Source organism: Musca autumnalis, unplaced genomic scaffold (genome assembly GCF_047663935.1).
Source record: "Musca autumnalis isolate F117 unplaced genomic scaffold, ASM4766393v1 scaffold_4, whole genome shotgun sequence".
NCBI lineage: Eukaryota > Metazoa > Arthropoda > Insecta > Diptera > Muscidae > Musca > Musca autumnalis.
In genome coordinates, this window is record NW_027411977.1 from 22,649,149 (window position 1) to 22,662,073 (window position 12,925).

Sequence of the window (12,925 nt, forward strand, 5' to 3'; positions counted from 1 at the left end):
CTGCTGAATAAAGCATACAGACATGCTATGTAAGCAGTGACTTACTACCGTAAGCCATGATGCACGCCGTTGACCAATATTGGTTCCTCCGACGTCTGCAACTCGACGTACGCCTGCCCACGCACGTAGCACTTACATTAACCTTTATACCCCAGATTATGATGTGATAAGCCTAATGAAGTGGTTTGTTACGAAGTATTCTCTCCGGGCTGTTTGGTCCGCAGGAGGTATTTGATTTCCCTCCTACCACCCATGACTGGGAAGCGTTCGCCATCCGCCACCTGCGACTCGTTCTCCAGGGGTTACAGCCTCCCCCGAGAAGATTGGATAATAAATGTGGTCAACATTTTAAAAGCCCCCCTAATCCAACGGCGAAACATGCATGTCACATAGTGGAGGTAGTGTGGGTTCGAATCTTCGGCTTTCCTTTTTCACTTTCAATTATAAAGGAAATATTTTTAATAGAACAAGAATCCGGCCCCAGAACTGCAAGAATATACTAATATTATCGTAGTAAAAATTAGTAGCTTCTTGCAGGTTCAGGAACAAAGCAATAGTATTTTTTCAAAAATTGTTTTTCAAATTGATTTGTGCGTGATCTTTTTTTAATAATTAGAGTGAATGTTATTTTTGGCATTAATAGGCAAGATTCATTTATTCTCGCTACAGGAAATCATTTTCGAGAGAAAACGTCAAAACCCTATTAGCAGACACATTGTTTTACCAAAATTGCTGAAATTTATTATTTAGTCTTCTTCGTAAACGAAAGGAAATTAATTGTTCCATTTTACTTCCATACAACTCGTGGTGGAGGGTATAGCAAGTTCGGCCCGGCCGAACTTAACGCCGTTCCTACTTGTTTTTTTCCATAGTGGTATGTTTAATAGAGGTTGGTCCATATTTATATTAGGCAATTTTCCTTGCGGCAATTGTCAGTTTGAAAGAGGGAGGTGAGGCATATGGTAACCTTTTGCCTCTCAACACCCTCTCTCACCTACAAACTGACAATTGCCGCAAGGAAAATTGCCTAATGTAAATATGGAGTTGGTTACTAACCCGTCACCCAACCTGAGTTTTTGTCATTCTTAGAGCTGAATGCGCGGTACATGTTAGCTCACTACCTTTAGAGGGGAGGTCGGTGTCCACTTGAGTTCAAAGAGAGACAAAGATAAGTCCTGGGCTTTGCTATGTTAAAGCCGGTCGGGGCCGTTGCTTGGTATCTTTCATCCCCTACGTCATCCATAATACCCATGGTACAATAAAGTAGAGGTAGGCCAGTTTTGAAAATCGCTGAAAAATACAACCCTGCAGCCATGGCTTAAAACGTCAAATGGCATGGTGCAATAAAAAAGGTAGATGTATCAGCATAGTTAGTCCGTTTAACAAAATCCTACGGAATTTAGAACTTCACTGTTTATGTTAAAAGTGCTAAATAGAGTAACCCAAGGATTACACATGCAAGTAAGTTGCAGACAGTTCTGTATACATATTATAGTCGAAACTTAAATTTTTTCGAACTGAGACTTGCATGTGTAAACGTTCGGAAAAAAAATTGAAGTTACTTTCAAAGCACTTACATTGATTACTGACAAGGAAATTTTGTCGGCAGTGAGGTTGTTAGTTTGTGTGGCAGTGAATATGTGTGAGTGTATTGGTATTTTTCGAACTGTCACTTGCATGTGTAAACGGGGGGTAAAGTATAAAATTCAATTCAGCTATGCTCCAGAATATTATTGCTAGAAAGGTGTTCCAAAAATAGCAAAAGTTGTACACAAACTTAAGACAGTGAAAACAAAAACGCCATTCTCTCATCTTCTACATCCTGATCTAACATCCTGACTGCTGGCATCCGATTTCCAGATACGGCGACATTTCAGCTAGAATCGTTCCCGTACTTTTTAGAACAATAAATATCAATATTTGACAAATCAATCTTTCGCAAGTATTACTACGTATTCAAAAATCAGAATTTAATTTAGCCACGCGAACACAATTTGTTGTCCCTGTTTTCAATTTTAAGATTTATGCTCTGTTCCAGAACCTGCAAGAATCTACTAATTTTTACTACGATAACAATTTTCTCTTTATGTTATCGAAGAAAATAATAAAAATTAGTAGATTCTTACAGTTCTGGAACAGACCAATAGTTACTCTGGAACAGAAACTGCAAGAAGCTACTTTATTTTACTACGATAACATGTTTTCCTTTATGTTATCGGAAATAAATAGTAAAAATTAGTAGATTCTTGCAGTTCTGGAACAGACCAAGTGTTAAAGCAGTTTTTTGTTTTATACCCCGTTTATATATAACCGGATTTAACAAACCGACTGGGTTTTAAATGTCAATTCCATTGCTTATATTTCAAACAAATCCTCATAAAGAAGGTTAACCCTGCAGTGTAGTAGTGGACCGGGACTAACAAGAAAAAAATGTAATCAGTAGTGCAATTCTGTAACTTTTTTTTAATAACGAACTGACATCGGTAGTTAACGAAAATATTCGGTTGAGTTAACGAATGTCCTATTCTGTAACTTTATATTACCGATTGTAGAAATCGTTAACTCACACCGACGAATATCGATTGGAAGGAAATGTCAAATATTATATTTTAATATTAATTAAAATATATTTTGAAGCTGAAAACATTATTTCGTGGCGAATACAAAACATGAAGCGTTTAAGAAGGAAACAATTCAGACTTTAGAGGGAATGTGGCTCAAATGTGTGTCTTTTGGATGGCTACGGATGCCAGTATGAAGCATTTCTTAAGATGTTTTTATTGTGTGTGTGATTTAAAAGTAATAAAAGTGATAAAACCACCATTAATCTTTTTAAAAGCGCAGTTGTATTTTTTATTTAAAATTTGGGATCATATTTTGGGTTGTGGCGCTCGGTATCAAAATTCAGCTGTGATATTTGACATGACTTAAGCCCCTTCATTGATCGTGGATCCACGTTATACCCCGGTTACACTATTGAAGGTTAACCCACTGGGTTTAATAGATCCAGTGGGTTAATCTTTGCTGGTTACACTTAGCTTTTAGAGGATATAAACTGTCAGCTGATGTTTGTTTATGTATACATACAAAATAACTAATAAAGTCGTGTTTTACACTTTTACAATTTCTCGTATGACAATTTCTTATATTGGTATATTTTACACACAGGGATACATTTTTGTATCATGGTATCAAGCGTACTTTTTATTTAAAAGTGTCTAAAGTAAAAAAATAAATAATTTTATGATTTTCAAGTAACTTTAGATTTATTAACTCCATAAAATCTCATGCGACCAATCGTAAACGTGTAAAACACGACTAACTCTGTTGCAAAAACAGTTGCAACTTTTGGTACTTTTTGAGTAGAGTTGGATTTTTTTGCACAAATACCGAATACAACACTGTATTTTTGGTGGATTTGTGCCGGATTTAAAATAAACCCAGTCGTGAGTGCATTTAATTTTTGTATGACAAATCTGGTCAGATTTGACCAGATTAAGTAATAAATCCTCATGAAGTGGGTTAACCCGGCAAAAAGCTGTAGTGTAACCGTGTTATTACCGTCATTTGAGTTTATATATTCACATATTCAATTCACGCCCACATTAAAAGAAATTTCTCATAGCGGAGAGTATGAAAAGTTCGAAAATCCAAGCTTATACGCCATTTTTATCATTTTGATTGTTAGTGGTGCTGAGTTTAAATCTATGAGATTATCACAGAACAAAGTAGGTTTAGTAATACTATTCACGTGTCACGTACTATTTTATGCACGTCACGTGCCTCCTAGAAAGATAGTGTTAAGGACATTGGTATAGGTCTTACATAGCAGTACCACACTTGAGTTCTTTTGGAGCATTAGCTAACGTTTTTCCTCTTTAATAAGTAAAACAAAGGTTATGTCCAATTTACATTAGCAACTTTTTCGTCATTTAGAGCTGTTTCGTCATTTATTTGCTAAAACAGGCAACATTTTGCGTCATTTACCATACAAAAATAAATGACGATAGCTACGTCATTTATTCTAAACAACGCACGAAAACACCATACTTTTTTACGCAACCCTGCTTTTTCGTCATAAACTACCAAAAAATGCAACTGTTTTATGATGTCTTTGTTTGTTTGTGTGTGTTGTAGAAAAACAAAAATACTCAAACGATGACAAAAGTGAAAATAAATGGTTAAAAAACTTGCAAAAATTATGTTTTTTTGTTTTTGGAATTAATTTAAGTTATTTGATACACATTTGTGTTGTGAAATTCCTATTTTTCTGAATAAATATATTGTGTGCGTGTGTTTGTGTTATTGTATAAGTGTGTATGTGCGATTGTGTGCGTAAGCTGTTGTGATGGCGAAAATAAACCTTGATAGAATATCTTAGACAAAAAAGATCTTTATTGTACGAAGGTTACAATGAGAAGAAGGAAGTATTACAAACAAAAAGGAATGTAATAATACAGGGTTGCATTTAATGTTGCTCGGTAAATACAACCATTAGGATATCAAAGAGTATTGCCAGATTTTCATATCAACACCTCCACTAAAAGCTGGCTATACGAAAGTTATACCCAACATCTCAGCACACCTCATATGTTTCTCTTTCGATAGGGGTTTCGTAAGAAAATCCGCAACCATATTCTCTGATGATTCATATTGGAGTTCGATGTGCCCTTCATTAATCTTGTCACGCACAAAATGGTGACGTACATCTATATGTTTGGTTCGCGCATGATAGGCCTCGGTATTCGCCAAATTAATTGCGCTTCTATTGTCGCATTGTAACAAAATGGTATCTCTGCATACGCGACCAAAAAACTCCTTTTGAAACTGTCGAAGCCACTCTGCTTCTTGTACTGCAGCAGACATTGCCATATACTCGGCTTCTGTAGTAGATAAGGCCACTGTCGCTTGCCTTTTACTGTTCCAACTAATTGGGCCTTGCTGCATAAAAACATATCCAGTACAGGATCGTCTATCAGAAATATCTCCTGCATAGTCAGCATCACAAAAACCTCTTATCTGGAGACCATTATCATTTTTCTTAAAAACCAACGCCGCATTCTTGGTCCCCTTCAAGTATCTGAATACTCTTTTCACTGCTGACCAATGTGTATTATCAAAACAATCATTGAACTTACTTAGGTAATTAACCGCATATGCCAGATCAGGTCGAGTTCCTTGAACTAAGTACAGTAAACATCCTATGGCCTCTTGGTAAGGTATGTTACCTGATATGCTTGACTTAAAGTCTGGTTTTTTCAATTTTACATTGATATCAAAAGGTGTGGATATTGGCTTGCACTCTGCCATATTAAAACGACGTAAAAATTCATTGACATGTATGGTCTGGTCAACATATATTTCACCTTTATCTCGATTTCGTGTGATATGAAGTCCAACACAATTTTTAGCTGCACCCAAATCTTTCATACTAAATGACCTCTGCAGCTCTGACTTCACTTTGTCTTTAAACTCATCATTGTTGGAAAAAATCAGTATGTCATCGACATATACTGCTATGAAAAATATTTTGGGGCCACTTATATTATAGTAAATACATGGATCCATCTTCGATTGTCGCAAATTCAAACTTTTTAAGGCTGCATCTAATTTCTTGTTCCATTGACGACTTGCTTGTTTTAGGCCATAAATTGCCTTATTTAGTCTGCACACCTTACCGACAAAATCGCCTTCAATACCCTCCGGTGGCTCCATAAATATTTCTTCATCTAGTTCTCCCTGAAGAAACGCTGTAACCGCATCCATTTGCTCGATGTCTAGGTCAAACTGAGCCGCAATTGACAACAAGTATCGCATAGACGCATATCGGACCACTGGCGAATAAGTTTCCTGAAAATCTATGCCCGGTTTCTGGGAGCACCCCTTTATGACCAGCCTTGCCTTGTGTTTAATGACATTACCTCTCTCGTCACGCTTTCTTTTAAACACCCATTTACACTTTATTGGTTTCACACCAGGGGGCAAGTTCACCAATGTCCACGTATTATTCTGCATTAAAGACTGATATTCACTTTTCATTGCTTGCCTCCACTGTTTGGCATCCATGTCTTTAAATGCCTCTTCTAATGTGAATGGATCTTCAAATCCACCTGCCTCCACTGCATACAGATAATACTCACTTCTTTTTACTGGTTTTGGTGTTCGAGCAGAACGTCTTACAGTGCCATCAAAATTTTCTTCATTGACCACAACATTGGTATCTTCACTTGTAAGCGTCTCATCAGGCTCGAAAAAGTCTAGTGAATCATCACCATCACTAGAATCACCATTCTCACTTGTCCCGTTTCTATCTGTAATTGTGCCATCGCTTGCATCATCATTACGGACGGGATCAACATTTACACCATTAACTGTGCCATTATCAACACCAGTGCCATCACTATCATCACCATATGAAGTACCATCACTATCAACATTAATTGTTCCATCACTATTAACAGCTGATCGGAGACAATCTTTATAAAAACAATAATCATCATCGGCTGTCATAAATTTGTCACGCCAGAATTCTCTCTCAAAAAACACGACATCACGACTTTTCACAAGCAGGAGTGTATCAGCATCAAGTAGACGATATCCTTTTGTGTCTTCGCAGTAGCCGGTAAAAATATACTCTTTGGATTTGGCATCCCACTTTCTTCTTTTTTCCTTTGGCATGTATGCCATTGCACGACATCCAAAAGTCCGGAGATGTGACAAATCAACTTTACTGCTGGTCCAGAGTTCTTGCGGTATATTTTTTGCAACAGCGGCAGAAACGGAGCGATTGATGACGTGAACGGCATTTGCAACAGCCTCGGCCCAAAATTTCTTCGGCAAACCAGAATGGAATAACATACAGCGCGCTCTCTCTACTATTGTGCGATTCGCTCGCTCGGCCACGCCGTTTTGCTGGGGGCTGTATGGTACGGTGGTTTGATGCTGTATTCCATATCGTTTCAATTTTTCCGAGAACTGCTTGTTGCAATATTCCGTGCCGTTGTCTGTACGCAAGCATTTTATTCGTTTGCCAGTCTCATTTTCAACTCTGGCCTTGAACTGCTCGAATAATGCTGGTACCTCCGTTTTTGCCTGCAAAAAATGTACAAAAACTTTACGTGTATGATCATCTATAAATGACAAAAAATACTTAGCTCCATTAATCGACGATTCCTCCATCGGGCCACACAGGTCCGAATGTATAATCTCAAGTATATCAGCTGAACGAGTACCAGACGATTTATATGGCTTCCGTGACATTTTTCCTTTCAAACACGACACACAGTTTTCCTTCGGTGCCATATCGAATTTCATACCACTGACCTGCTCCTGTGTTTTCTTCATGTCCACATAATTCAAGTGACCCATCCTTGAATGCCATATATCAACGTCATATGTGGTGACTGCCATGCACATTTGTTTAGTGTTGCCATCCAATCTAAACATATTATTCTCTCGTGTGGCACTAGCTATCACTTTACCGCCTCTTTTAACCTCACACTTGTTATTTCGGAACTGGACGGTATAGCCTCTGCTTATAATTTGGCTGACTGATAGTAAATTAACCGAAAGGTTTGGTACATAAAGGACATCGTAGAATGTTATGTCCATATTTTTCCCATTCACAAACAGTTTGAACTTTATGTCACCAATACCTTCAACTCCCAGTTTCTCCTTGTTGGCCACAAAAATTTCCTTCACTGTAGACGGCCGAATACCAGTAAACCACTCTTTCCTCATAGACATGTGTAGGCTGGCTCCCGAATCAATAAACCAATCTCTATCATTGGTTGCCCTCGCTACAAACACTGTGCAAAAACCACTTTCCTTTTTGTCAACGTGCTTCTTCTTCTGACAATCTGCAGCTATGTGGCCAATGCGGTTACAATTAAAACATCGCATTCTTTTCTTGTAAAACTTCTTTTTGGCTGCAAGAAACGCCGCGTCACTGCTCTCATTTGGCTTTTTGACATCTTGAAGCAGTTTGGTCTTGATGGAGTCGCCCGTTATCTTTACACCAGAGCTTTCGATGCCCATTATCATCGGAGCGTACTCCTCAGGCAATCCTGCTAAGAGTAGTGTTCCAACCCATTCGTCGCTCACCGGCATGTCAACTTCCTTCAACTTATGTGCCGTAGACACGATTTGACTTACGTACTCTTCCACGCTTCCACACGCTGCAAAACTGGTGGTAATTAGCTGACGCAACAGCCCAACTCTACGCGTAAGTCCGGAATCTTGGAAGGCAGACTTCAGCTTGTCCCATACCTCCTTTGATGTCTCGGCATCCTCTATATGGACATAATTCACCTTATCAACCAAGAGAACTATTTTTGTCTTCGCCTTTGTATCCACTTTTTGATCTATTGCTCCCGAGGGATAAACTCCTTGGACGGTATCCCATAAATCTTCATGTTGCAGCAGAGTTTTAACAGCGAACGCCCACGTTGTATAATTCTCTCTGCCAAGCAACTTTTCGATCACAAAACTCGTTGAAGCTGACATCTTCTCTTGAGCAAACTTTCTTCTCCACAATTTACAGTCTAAGATAATTCTATTTTAAAGGGACTGGGCCCATAACCTGTTGTGATGGCGAAAATAAACCTTGATAGAATATCTTAGACAAAAAAGATCTTTATTGTACGAAGGTTACAATGAGAAGAAGGAAGTATTACAAACAAAAAGGAATGTAATAATACAGGGTTGCATTTAATGTTGCTCGGTAAATACAACCATTAGGATATCAAAGAGTATTGCCAGATTTTCATATCAACATAAGCAAATGACGCAAAAAAACAGATGTAAATACACTTCATTTGATTCTAGGATTTCGTAAAACGAAATCATTTAATATGCATATGTAAATTGGACTTTAGCGCAGTCTTCATACTTAGGGTAGTAGCATGGGGCAGCTTCGCCAATGTTGCGCCTTCGTCAGCGCCGAGTTAATTGATGCTACATAAAGGTGTTCTAAAGGAAAGTTATGAGTTAATCGAAGATCTACAAGCTCTTTTTGCAGTTTCAATAAAATCGGCGCTGTCGAAAGCAGTTAACACTTATGTAAATGCATTAAGAAGATTTTTCTTATTAACATATGTTCATATAAAAACGACGTTGTTAAAATAAATCAGCGAAATATGGTAATAAGACTTAACTACTACTTTTTTTTTTGTTGTTAACTTAACAATCATTTTCGGTAATTAACGACAAAATTTACCGAGAAAAATCGTTAAAATTGGTATACAGAATAGCACTTAACGAAAATTGTCGTTAACTATCGACAAGGAGTTACAGAATCGCACTACAGCTGTTAGCTGTGGCCTACCTTATACATTATTATACCATGATAATACCTATGTATGTTCACATCCTATTTCCCAAAACGCTAACAACCGATTGAGGATCTCGGGTTCCCTTCTCCTTTATTTGGGCTTAGGACCGGCAAGCTATTACCACGTGGCCTTAGTCCATGTTAATATTATAGCCTTTTGCAGGGTTAACCTTTTTGGGGTTTTTTTGAAATATAAGCAATGGAATTGACATTTTAAACCCAGTGGGTTTACTAAATCCGGTTATATATAAACGTACTATTAACCCTCTTTATGAGGATTTATTTGATGTATACGCAAAGAAATTGACATTTGAAAACCAATGGGTTTCTTAAATTCGTTTATATGTAAACGTACTATAACCGTACTATAAGTGCAAGCGGGATATAATAGTCTGTTTATATTATGACTTTTTGCGGGGTTAACCTACTTTATGAAGATTTATTTTACGTATACCCAATGGAAATGACATTTGAAACCCTGCGGGTTTGTTAAATCCGGTTATATATAAACGTACTATAAAGATATGAGCGAACATTACCTCTGTTCCTTTACGTGCAAGAATCTTCAAGTTTTACTACTTTTTACTCGAAAAGCATTCCTTTACTTCAGACAGAATACAATTCATACGGGAACAGTTTACAACTTTTACTACTTTTGCCGGTTTTACAATTTTCAAAAGTAAAGGAACATACCAATTATTTGCGAACACTTCAACTGAACTAGTTCGTTCAACATACCTTCTATTACAACTCTGTACAATGACACTGAAATTAATGCAAAAGACAGAGATCCTAGTCAACTTTAAATTTCTCTAACGGCGCCGCACAATTGCATTGGCGGCAATGATATTTTAATTTTGCAGCAAAAAAATTGTATTTGTTTTGTGCAAATTGAAATCAAATGGAGAAACATTTATCGAAAATTAAAGTTCCCTGCGGAAATGAAGCCATCTATAAGGATGAATGTGTCTATTCATACGATAACCCGGAATCTCCGACTGGTTTGTATGTGAGCTTGACTAGTTTCTTGGGATTCGGCGAGGAATATGCTGTGAAATATGCCGAAAAAACAGGCAACTGTGTTTTTTTGCACATACGCCGGGAAAAAATTCCCATCGAAGATGATTCGACCAAGAGTGGTGGTGATGAAGCTGGCCCGGAACGTAAAATAACACGTTTAGCAATCGGCGTTGAGGGCGGTTATAATGATGCAAATACGAAAAAATATGAATATAAAGACCACTATAGTATTGTTGTGGCTCCAGATATACAAACAAAAATAGCATTTCCCAATAATGACTTGCCATTAATTGTCACACAATCGGTGGAGGCAATTTTGGCACAAGAATCGGCTATATCCAAACTTGAAAAGCAAACATTGACAGGTGAGTGAGAATTTTTTAAAGATAGTAAGAAAAAAATAATTTTGAAATTTGTAGGTACTTGGGATGGTGAGGTGCGTCAGGTATCAAAGTATTCTGAAACTCTGACCCAGTTGAACAACGGCAAAAAAATTCCTCCCTCTGGTTGGAAATGTGAAAAATGCGACTTAACCAATAATTTGTGGTTAAATTTGACTGATGGTTCTATTTTGTGCGGCCGACGATTCTTTGATGGCTCTGGCGGTAATGATCATGCTGTGGAACATTATCGTGAGGTAAACTATCCATTGGCCGTTAAGTTGGGCACCATAACCACTGATGGCAAAGCTGATGTTTTCTCATATCCCGAGGATGATATGGTGATTGATTCAAAACTTGAACAGCATTTGGCCCACTTTGGCATTAACATGGCTGCCATGAAAAAAAGTGAAAAATCTATGGTCGAACTGGAGTTGGAAATCAATCAACGTATTGGTGAATGGTCGCTGTTGACAGAGAGTGATAGTGAGTTGCAACCATTGGCTGGACCAGGTTATACAGGAATGCGCAATTTGGGAAACTCTTGTTATATTAACAGTGTAATGCAGGTATTGTTTACACTTCCCGATTTTATTAAACGATTTGTAGGCCAAGGTGCGGAGAAGTACTTCAACGAATTTCCTCCAGATCCAGCAAATGATTTTAACATTCAATTGGCTAAACTGGGTAATGGTCTGTGGAGCGGCAAATATAGCAGTATATCAGAGAATACTTTGGATTCTGAAAGTACTGGCATTTCACCTGCTATGTTTAAAAACCTCATTGGCAAGGGACATCCTGATTTTGGCACTAAACAACAACAAGATGCTTATGATTTTTATTTGCATTTCATTAATTTGCTGGAACGCAACTCCCGTAATCAATTCAATCCCATTGAGAGCCTGACATTTGCTGTGGAGGAACGTGTGGAGTGTATGGCCAGCAAAAAGGTGAAATACACTAGCCGTGAGGAATACTGCCTACCATTGGTTATACCTTTGGAAAAAGCTACCAATTTGGACGAAGTGAAGGAATATTTGGAGAAAAAGGCAAACTGTCCTGCCGGCGCATCAAATGACAAGGATATTGTGCGCCACAAGGTACCATTACAGGCTTGTTTGGACAGATTTTTCGCTGATGAAATTATTGATCAATTTTATTCCACGGCCATTAAAGACAAAACTACAGCCAAGAAAACTGCCCGCCTGGTCAATATGCCCGACTTCCTGATGATGCATTTGCGAAAATTCACCCTGTCAGATGATTGGGTGCCCAAGAAATTGGATGTGGCCGTTCAAATGCCCGATGAATTGGATATGTCGAATTGGCGTTCCACTGGTAAACAGGCAAATGAAGAAGAGTTACCAGAAACGGAAGCTGAAAAGCCTGCATTTGTTTTTGATGAGAACATAATGACTTCATTGGTACAAATGGGTTTCCCTCCAGAGGCTTGCAAGCGTGCTGTATTCAATACCAAAAATAGTGGTGTAGAATCGGCCTCCAATTGGTTAATGGAACATATTGGTGATGCTGATTTCTCTGAACCGTTTGTAGTGCCAGACACAACCACCGCCAAGGGAGGTAACGTTTTTATACCCAATCCTGAAAGTCTGGCAATGCTTATGAGTATGGGCTTTGATGAACATCAGGCCACAAAAGCCCTTAAGGCAACTGATGGTAATGTAGAGCGTGCCACAGATTGGATATTTTCTCATGCTGATGATATGGACATTGGTGAGGAGTCGGCTGCGCCGGAAACCGTCGCCACAGATGCCAGTAAAAGCAATTCAACCAAAAAGAATTATCGGGATGGTAATGGTAAATATAAATTGGTTGCCTTTATTTCTCACATGGGTACATCCGCCCAGGTTGGTCACTATGTTTGTCACATTAAAAAAGATGGCCAATGGGTAATTTTCAATGACAGTAAAGTTGCTTTATCTCAAAATCCACCAAAAGACTTGGGCTACCTTTATCTATATAAGCGTGAGGAGTGAAATGGAATTCTGAATGATGGAATCTGCAAAAAGGAACTGAGTGTTCTCTCCCCCTAGTCTATGGTTAAGAATGCGATGACAAATTTAAAGCTTTTTTATATAAACAAAAATAAAAAAAATCTCGCCAATGTATGATTTTCAGTAACAAAATTTCTGATAAAAAATAAAACAAAAGAATACCTTAAAATATCAGCAAT

At 38.0% G+C, this 12,925-nt stretch overlaps 1 protein-coding gene across 1 annotated transcript; it reads left to right on the plus strand.

Moving 5' to 3' along the window:
• The first annotated feature begins 10,128 nt into the window (after window positions 1-10,128).
• Window positions 10,129-12,915, plus strand: Usp5 (ubiquitin specific protease 5). The gene is made up of 2 exons (XM_073986434.1): window positions 10,129-10,716; window positions 10,771-12,915. Exons 1-2 carry the CDS (start codon window positions 10,233-10,235, stop codon window positions 12,726-12,728), a joined length of 2,442 nt encoding a protein of 813 aa, XP_073842535.1. The 5' UTR covers window positions 10,129-10,232; the 3' UTR covers window positions 12,729-12,915.
• The last annotated feature ends 10 nt before the right edge of the window (window positions 12,916-12,925 follow it).

Excerpts from the sequence above, each read along its gene's own strand:
- Usp5 (XM_073986434.1), top strand. The coding sequence starts at position 10,233 with ATGGAGAAACATTTATCGAAAATTAAAGTTCCCTGCGGAAATGAAGCC. Across the intron at positions 10,717-10,770 it reads TGAAAAGCAAACATTGACAG|GTACTTGGGATGGTGAGGTG; the intron begins GTGAGTGAGAAT and ends TGAAATTTGTAG.